Consider the following 9,692-nt stretch of genomic DNA (forward strand, 5'->3'; position numbering starts at 1 on the left):
CCCGAAAGTGGAAGGACAGAAGAGAAAATTATTTGTGTCCCAGACTCTTTTACTTTAGGTATTGTTTTGTTACATAAACCTTGCACGTTCATACCGCAATTTCTGTTTTGTAGTTTAGAGTAATAGTTTTAAAAAAAATCTTCCAACCCTGCCCTCAACTACAACCCCATACACTGAAATGATAGAAATGTTAAACTTTAATGCTGGTCCCTGGCCAAAGACATTAAATGTCACTCCATTCTTTTCTGGAAGTCCAGTCACTTAATCCCAAGAAATAAAAAATAACCCTGATAAATTTCTTATAGTATTGGCATTGGATCCCAAAGAACTTTTAATGCACATGAAAAGGCACTGGACAATATCTAACTGATCAGAGAATTATTTTCTGAGCCGGAAGGGAAAATACTCAAATTAAATTAAACACAGGGAAAAAAAACCAAATGAAAACCAATCTGTTTTGAACAGTTTCTGGTGCCCCATAACTCCTGCCCTGGGCCTTGGCCTATCTTTCTCCGAGGTAAATTTGTGTGCAAGAGAGCAGAAGCCTACCACAAACTGTGTAAGAACATAGGAACTGACTGAACCTGAACTGGAAATGGTAGAAGCCAAGGAAAATATTATCTGGAATTTAAATAATAGAAATATGATTTAGTAAGTTAGCATAACTTGTGCCCTGGACACTGCCAAAACTTGTTCATGCTTTTTGTACTGAAGATTGATGGCTAAATGGTCTCTCTCAGTTTGGAACACAAATGGAATATATTTGCTCCTAGGCTACTCCAAGTTAAGAACCAGCTTTCACTAGTAGTTACATTAACTTCTGATGATTTTTTTCTTTTTAAGATAATAGAGATCTTAAAAAACAAACAAACATATACTATTTCTATTTATTTCACATGTAGTTTGGGTGCTTCCCAAGTTGAGGGGCCAATTCTGCCTTTAGTTGTAACCAAGCAAAATCTGCGGCTTATGGTTTCAAATACAAGTCTGATTTCCAGAAATGCTCATGTTGGCTAAAATGACCTGTTTCAAATTTTGCCAGCTAGTAAGTCTGGGCTTATGCACAGTGTAAACACTTTAACATACTCCCAATGGAAACAGAAGGCAATTTTTATTTTCCCATACCATCAGCTTCACCATACTAAGACTATGGTGTCCTATGTAACAATATTTTTTTTTTAAAGAATGAAAGCTTAATGTTTCTTTTGCATCTCTGGAAAAAATATTTCTGTAATAATTTGCCAAGCCAAACTTGCAAGTCAAGATATTTTAACTTAGAGAATGCTTCTGACCAAGTTATTTAAATTCTGTATTAGTTGACCCTGAAACATAACTTAAGTCCTTTAAAGAAAAAAAATAAAAAGCAGTATTAACTATTGCAAGAAGAATACATTAACAACACTCTACCTCCTCTTAAGCCCTCTAGATGAATGTTAATTCGGCACCTGGCAAATCTTCAAGAAAACTAACATTACTTAATATAGGGTTGGAAAATTTTAGTCTCTTTCAAAAATCATGAGTCAAGAAAGGAAAGAACATGCCCATAAAAAAAGTAAGAGTATTTCTAATATGTCTTTCTTCAGCTTTTCTTTTGCATATGAAATGTTATTAGCTACTTACTGGATGAGACTACATGGCCTGAGTCTGTTCCCAGCAGTGCTGTAAGGACAGATCAGCTGTGTGCACCTTGGGTTGGCAGTGATCGCAGGGATACGACATGGTGGGGTGTGGTGGTATTCTCCCCCAGGTCAGAACAGACTTGCTTTGCAATCAAACCACAATCTTCAATTTCTGATCTGCTTAGACTATGAAAACAACTAACCAACCAACCTAGCTACTGCTAGGGCTAGTTTCCAATGAGAGACTATTAGAGAGATGAGCTTTGTTTTTCTTTTACTTTATGCCTACCACAAGCATAGAGACTCAGGGCATGAGTGGTCTTAACGTTATTTAGCCCTTATGGAGCTGAAGGAACTTTATGGTTCCTTTTTAGTGAGGTTCTCTGAGGTCTAACATGTTTTTATTTTGCATTCCAACAGAAGGTTTTTTGAACTTTTGAGAATGAAATCTCTTTTGAAAATGAACTGCAAAACTAAAGGAAAAGAAAACTCTATGTCAAATGTACATATGGAAATATAGTTATTATAGTTTCAAATATCTGACAGTGAGTTTGTCCCACTGCTTTGACCAATCTATGCTTCTGTGTCACCAGTTTACCTTCTTGCTTCCCAGTGGTCAATATCCAGGCTAAAGGATTTAAAAGTGAACAAAGCTCAGCAGCTGGAGTGTTTTCTGCAGGCCATGTGACTGATGGGAATATTTGTCAGTAAAATGTTGGTGGTCCACTTAATTTCTGCATGATCAAAGTCCTTAAATCTGAACTTTCTTTTAGTAGTGCCAAGCTATGTTTATTTGCAGTATTGCTATGTTTATTCTGGTTGAAAGAGACATTCAGCCTGCTTTGGATCAGCTGATCTCTGCCGACCTGTTTCAGCTCTGAATGACAGGTGTTTAGGTAAGGACTGATTTGTTCTCTTTGCAGATGGAAAATGTTAGGTAGAAAGAAAGCACTGACAACTATGAAGTTGTGATGACATGAGATTGTAAAAGTTTCCTTATGAAAAAAGCTAATCAGCTCAACTGTGCTAGCATTTATCAAGTAAATGGCATAAAAGGCTGTCCATCCAGACCAGCTGTATGTCAGCAACACATGATATGATCCCTATATATAAAGTTTAATGTTGCTTTCATAAACCATGTCACATCCTGTGAATGAGTGGTTCTGATTCCCTTCTCTCTGGTGCAAGTGTCGCTACTCCCAAACCTATCTTTCTCCTACTCCCCCACTTTCTCTCATCATCTCCACAGTAGCCTTGACTAGATCTCTGCAAACCCTTTTACTGTCCAGATCCCTGCCTCTTCAGCCCTTTCCTCCCATTCATGATCTCTACCTCTTCCTGCTCCAGCTCCTTACCCACCAGTGGCTTCCTTTCCACGCCATCCACCAGCCCCATGGCTGCCTCTCCAGGAGCCGTCTCCTAACTTGAGTGGTTGCCAGGATGAAACCCAGGATGGTGAGCCTGGCTGGTGCCTCTGCTTTGCTGCTCAACTCTAAAGATGGTTTGTCTTCTAGTTGAGTGTAAGATGCATCACGCTAGTGAACTGGAGCTATCTGACTAGGATGCTCTATAATTACATGGCATTATTAATGCTGATATTATCTGATGGATTCTCAAAGGCACTTATTCAAATTCCTCCAGGGACTGGGGCTACATGAAATAGCCAGTCTTTTAATTGTTTTTCCTGGATAAGCGTGAGTCCATTAGATCCAGCACTAATTACTATGAAGCTGCTGATATCACTTGGTTTAGGTTTAGCATGGGTTTTTAGATTCTAACAGCTGGATAAGAACTGGGCATGCAGAACTTAATTATTTCTGTGTAGTTGTCTTTTGATCTGCCTGTGCATAACAAACAACTCGAGAAAACTCAGCTTACTCATTTAGCAAAACTCCTCACCTACTGTATAGCTCCACGAATTTTATCACATCTGTGACGACTTACATCGGTTGATGATCTGTACACAGGATCTAACTGGAGCAAGTTATACCAGGGCTTTGACTGATGAGATGGAAATAAACATATTTATAATATCACAGAATGTTATTGTAACCTCCACTCTCATTAAGATTTATTTCAGATACCTAGAGTCAATTTTCGCTTCACTCAATATCTCATTCTGTCCTCAGAAATGATAAAGACTACGCACATTTCTAAAACACAAACATACCTGTAAATGCCCTCCACGAGGATGATAATTTTTCTCCATGCTCTGTGGCTTCGAGGCTGCCCATAGATTATTGCATCCCTCAGCAGATTCTCAAGGCTCTGCATGTCTTTATTTAAAAACAAGAAAAATGGGGAAGGAAAAGTATTAACAAAGATTTTTCTAAAGAACTTTCTATTTTCTACTGAGCACTATTTTTTTCCTATACAGAAAAAGACAACATTAAAAAAATTTGTCCTGAACATAAACTTCCTTTATTAGAAGGCAAGACCCAATAATCATTTTAATTTGCCTGAATGCAATCTAGTGACAAGGAGAGTTACAAAAAGCTTCCAGTTATGCACCTTACCTGGGGAACTTCTATAAATTCTTGGCATATATTTTTATTTAAAGGCAAAAGGGAAGCACTTTGCTTAAGCACAGAGGCTATTTGCCAGCAGTTCTCTGTACGGGTTGCTGATACTCATGTCTCAAGGCTTCCAAATAGTGAGGTTTTGGTTGCTTTCTAACATCACCATGGGCTCATAAATCACATGAACTGCTTCAGCCAAGGTTTGGATCAGGCTGTATGAAGCATATCAGGATGGCTGCAAGAGAAATCTTGTCCTTCTCAAGAAGGAAAGTGAGTGAAAGATTGCTGATGAGAGAGGGAGAGACAAGTGGATACAACCACATGTATCCTAATTTTGTGCCAAAATACTTCACACTGAGGGGACTTGGATATCAGCAGGCCTGGAACAATGTTCCTCAAGGGCTGAGTGTGGATAATCTAATAAAATTCTTGAAGGAAGACAAGAAAAACCATCATAGAAATAAGGGTCAGACCAAACGTGACTCTCAATGCAGAGTTGAAATCTAACCAGCACTTTGGTGTCTGCGCACGAATGAACACTCTCCAAAATGAATTATTCTGGTACTTTTCAGGAATCTGGATTGACATTTCAAAATGTTTTCAAAGAACATCTTACAGAGACTTATAATACCCCAATGAACAGTACAAATCAGCTCAAATTGTGAGTTAAGAAAATGAGTGGCATTTTTTCACGATATAACCTCACTTTTTCAGCATTACATCTTAATACAGTTGTTATAACCTTCTGAAATAGTATAAGGCTAATCTTTAAAATACAATTGTCCCTCAGTTGTATTAATGTTGATCTATAGCTTGGTTTCCGCCTGACTGCAATGATGCCATTTGCACAGTAACTGTCCGTCATGAATAACTTGTGACCTGAGAGATGGCCAGGTCATGACATGAACTCTTCCACTCCAGTACCTCACCTCTTGGTAGTACCATTTACTGATCTCACAGGATCACAGAATGGCAGGGGCTGGAAGGGACCTCAGGAGATCATCTAGTCCAACCCCCCTGCCAAAGCAGGTACATCTAGAGCAGGTTGCACAGGATGGCAACATCTGATGGCACATTTAATGTCTCCAGAGATGGAGACTCCACAACCTCTCTGGGCAGCCTGTCCCAGTGCTCTGACACCCTCACAGTTTTTCCTCATGTTTAAGTTGAACCTCCTGTGTTCCAGCTTGTGCCCATTGCCCCTTATCCTATTGCTGGCCACCACTGAAGAGTCTGGCCCCATTCTCTTGACACCCACCCTTATCTCAGTGAAAGATAAATTTCTCAGAAACACCTATACCACTGTGCACCTTATCATGTAACGTCTTGACCTAGCAAGAGATTGCTATAACTTACAAAGCACAACACACACACTGTAAGTTGCCCCTTATTTTGATGGTGCAATCATCTGTACAGCTCCATGAGCTCTAAGATGGAAATGCTATTATGAGTAATGCAATGCAGACAGCATAGTATCCACTAGATGGCAATCAAAGAAATAAAAGCTCCTTGGTGCTTTAAAAGGGGAGTTTATAACCCAGCTGAGCATTTGCAGCACGTGCACATTTCATAGAAGAGAGCTGCTCAAGTTTTCGTTTTGAATAGGTAATATTCAGAAATCCTTTTGAGTTCTGAGCATTAAAGGACTCCTCGGGATGACAGGAAGCTCATTCAGTCACTCAAAATTTGGGCCCCTTTCTCACAGAATGACAAAATGGTTAAGGTTGGAAGGGACCTCTGAAGGTCATCTAGTCCAACCACCCTGCTCAGGCAGGGACTCCTCGAGCACATGGATTTTGTCCAGACGGTTTTTAAATATCCCCAGGGAGGGAGATTCCACAACCTCTCTGGGCAACCTGTTCCAGTGCTCAGTCACCCTCACAGTAAAGAAGTTCTTCCTTATGTTCAGGTGGAACTTCCTAAGCTGCAGTTTATGCCCATTGCCTCTCATCCTATTGTTGGGTGCCAGTGAGAAGAGTCTGGCCTCATCCTCTAGACGCTCTCCCTTTAGATATTATTTCTCCACCAATGTAATAGTCATCTAATTCCTTTTGAGACCTTTGAAACCCTCCTCTGAATCACACAGGGTCTTTCAACTCAGTAATCTGTCTACATGTCAGTGCAGATTTGTTCTAGACTTCAGGAAAACCAGTTTGCCCAGCCCACCAAGCTAAAAGCATGGCTTGAAGATTCAGTCGTTTTAACATAATGACCATATAAAAAGAAAGAAAGGAAAGAGGAGAGGAGAGAAGTGAAATGTATATAACTGTTTAATAGAGCTGGTTAAAAAATGCATGGATGTGAATAGCTCCTCTGCCCAAACTGGTGTGGAACATGTGACTGCAGATAGGGAGGAACCTCTCCAAGTGATGAGCTTGCCTGACTTTACACATGACATAGTCCTGGAGTGCAGGCTAAGGACACATCTGTTTGCAGGCTCAGGGCTATCTCACTTTGCTTTTGATGTGTCATTCTGAAAAACATGTATGTATGACCCTTTCTTAGGCATGTAACAGTCAATACATAATTTGTTTAGGTGCAAATGAATTTTACTGACCTTTTTACTCTGTGCTTGTAGTGCCTCATTCGGAAAGGGGAAATTAGGAGGAAGAGAAAAAATCTTTAACCTTTAATCTTTCTCCTAAAAGGCTGCTTCTGTTAATCAAAGTGAAGATGCAGTGCTCTCTAGGTGCTTGTGCCTAGACTTTCCAGAAAGTGGGATATACTGAACACCAGGAAAAACAACAGTGCAACCCCAGGTGGCTTTTGGATATCAAATTATTTGCCCATTAAAAATAGTTAGACTGTGAAACACTGGGATATTGAGATGATGAGTCGCACAAGTCCATCTTGAATAACCAGTTATGGGGGAAAATAACTGTCCTTCCTCATTTGACCATCACCAGCCCAGGCTTTTCAGTGGTAATGGCTAACAACCATTCACCAGCCCAGGAGGTGGTACTAAGAATTTCACCTGATTAATTACTCAAAGCACAACCAAAGCTACCTTTGTCTCACTTTCCACCTTCTCCCTATGGCATATTGTCTAGCTATGGAGGGTAAAGTTGCATAAGCAGAGACAGTGGATCTCTTAGGTTTTTTAAAAATATATATGGACTTGCATAATCCTCGTTTGGGATCCGTCAGAGTTACTTCAACAGAAATACCAACAACACAAACTGCCGGTGGGTCAAAGCGAGCCTGGACCTGGGCAGGCAGCTGTGTGTCATGCTGCCTCCAGTGCAGGTGGGACTCCAGGCTCCTGGAGGGGCCCCTGCCCTCTCCCAGTCACACTCAGTGCCTCCTCGCAAGGAGACACGGTGTCTCCACCCCTCATTCTTACATTGCAATCCCCGGGATGTCATCATCATTCCTCTGTGTAGGTTGGAAATCTCCTGTGTGATGTCAGCTGAATCCTTTTTAATTAAAATAAACAGACTACTACTACCTTTATCACAATCTTCTTTCCTTTGGCTTGTGTTTGCCACTCTTGTTTTCAGTTTCTCCCATTTTGCACTCTCATGCAAGTTCATGAAGATTCTGTGGCCACCTGTCCCTTTCCAGCCTCCCATGCAACCACCTCTCCTGTGCTGCAGTGCATCTGCTGCAGCATCTGCCTCCTCCTCTCTTGCCTTCCCCGCATTTCCTGGTCACTGTCCCTTCGTGGGTGACTCAAGTGGCTAGCTCCAATGTCGCCCCTCCTTGCAGATCCCTAAAGCAACAAAAGGAAACCACCACAAGGGTTTTGTTGATCTAACCAGTAACTGTAGGACTGTAGAAATTGGTTTTCATTCCAGTGAAAACTAGTCTTTGGAAAGCCCCTGACTGCTGGCACAGCTCTGAACAGCAAAAAGCATCTTTAGAATAATTTCCCTGAAATCACAGTTTTGAATATCTTCACTTGGAATGAGATGGTGGGAGTGGTGATTAACACAGCCACAGTAACAGCCTGAGACTCCTCTCCCTACCCTCAATAAAAATCTATCTCCATGAAAGTAAAGAGCACTCACTCAGGAAAGCTTCCTATTCACACTTGGCAAGTCAGAGGCGGCTTTCACAAATCAGAGAGAGCAAACGCAGACACAGCATGCTAGGAGCAGGATATACCAGTCTCCTCTCTGTGGCAGCGTCTGTATGTGTCACAGGGAAATACAGGCCAAACTGGATTAGGCTGTGGTTTACCTATCTGGTGCAATAATCTTGTCTCTGATAATGGCCAGAGGCTTCAAGGAGGACAAAACCTTAGAGGATAATGTGCCTTTCATCCTACTCTGTAATAGCTAAAACACTACCCTGCCTTCTTAAACTCAAGGGCCACTTACATCTTTGGGGAAAGGAGAAAAAAAAAAAAAAAAAGGGAATCATCTTGTACTATGCCACTACAAACTGTTTGGTTTTTGCCACCAAAGAGATTTTTCACTAATTTTTACCAGTTCATTTATCTCTTTTGTTTCCCCTCTATTTTATTTGTCCACTTGAAGGCATGCACTTTTAGTTTTCCCCTTCTTTTTTCTCTTCTTCCCTTCTTTTTTGCTAGAGAATGTATTTGCATGGAAAGGTGAGGTCCTTCTGTTGCCTTAAGTTCTTTCAATGTTAACTACAAATCCTCCAGGTAGCTGTGTTTTCTTTTTAAGGTGTCCTCATGGCACATATATCTGAACACCAAAGCATTAATTTGACTGAGTAGGCTAAGAAAGGCCAGAGTTGGATTAACATAAATTCACAACTGTTGTCCAAGCAGGAAACTGTATTTTGTATGGAAACCAGAACAGCTCATAACTGCATGATACCCTGCTGTCATCATAAGAATCCCCAAAAACCCCTTAGTACTTTCACAACTGTCTGAAAGGGTGTGTAATGAGGAGCTAGGAAGGTACTACTGCGATCTCTATTTCAGGTGTCGGTTCAAGCACCATACTAGAGGCCAGATTCTTATGTAACGAAGATGCTTGGTTCTGCCTTGGGATTGCCTGCCTTCCTCACTTGTTCTGCTTGCATGTTGAAGTGCCCTTGCAGTGAAGAGACTTGGAAATTTTTCTTCCACCTAGATTTCTTGCCTGATTTCTGTGCATAGTCACAACATTCCCAGAGACTGCTCATGCAATTGCAAATCTAAACCTCGAAATGTGACTGCAATTGAGTTGCTTGATGCTATATGGGAAAAATGTAGTAGAAATAGAAAGAATAAACAAATCCTAAGTCTTGTACAGCACCTTCTTATATGGGCTGATATGAACAAAATTCACTTGAATGTAGTTAGTAACACACTCTTCTGTCCTCTGAATGAACAAAGATACGCTCTCACCTAGTCTCTCAGAAAGACAGAGAGCTGAGACTCTTCAGCCTGGAGAAGAGAAGACAGAGAGGACCTTATCCATGTCTATAAATATCTAAATCACCGGTGTCAAGAGGATGGGGCCAGACTCTTTTCAGTGGTGGGCAGCGACAGGACAAGGGGGAATGGGCACAAGCTGCAACACAGGAGGTTCCACTTAAACATGAGGAAAAAATTCTTTACTGTGAGGGTGCCAGAGCCCTGGGACAGGCTGCCCAG

General features: G+C 41.0%; 1 protein-coding gene across 1 annotated transcript in view; it reads right to left on the minus strand.

Annotated features, from left to right (window-relative positions):
- Positions 1-3,789: 3,789 nt before the first annotated feature.
- Positions 3,790-9,692, minus strand: part of LOC104524549 (serine palmitoyltransferase 3) — a gene marked incomplete at its 3' end in the record, with an annotated part of 26,962 nt that continues 21,059 nt past the window's right edge. Inside the window, exon 6 of the mRNA XM_010167470.1 lies at positions 3,790-3,895. Coding sequence (XP_010165772.1) covers positions 3,790-3,895 — 106 coding nt within the window. The remainder of the gene's footprint in view (positions 3,896-9,692) is intronic.

This window comes from Antrostomus carolinensis, unplaced genomic scaffold, assembly GCF_000700745.2.
Source record: "Antrostomus carolinensis isolate BGI_N321 unplaced genomic scaffold, ASM70074v2 scaffold1975, whole genome shotgun sequence".
NCBI lineage: Eukaryota > Metazoa > Chordata > Aves > Caprimulgiformes > Caprimulgidae > Antrostomus > Antrostomus carolinensis.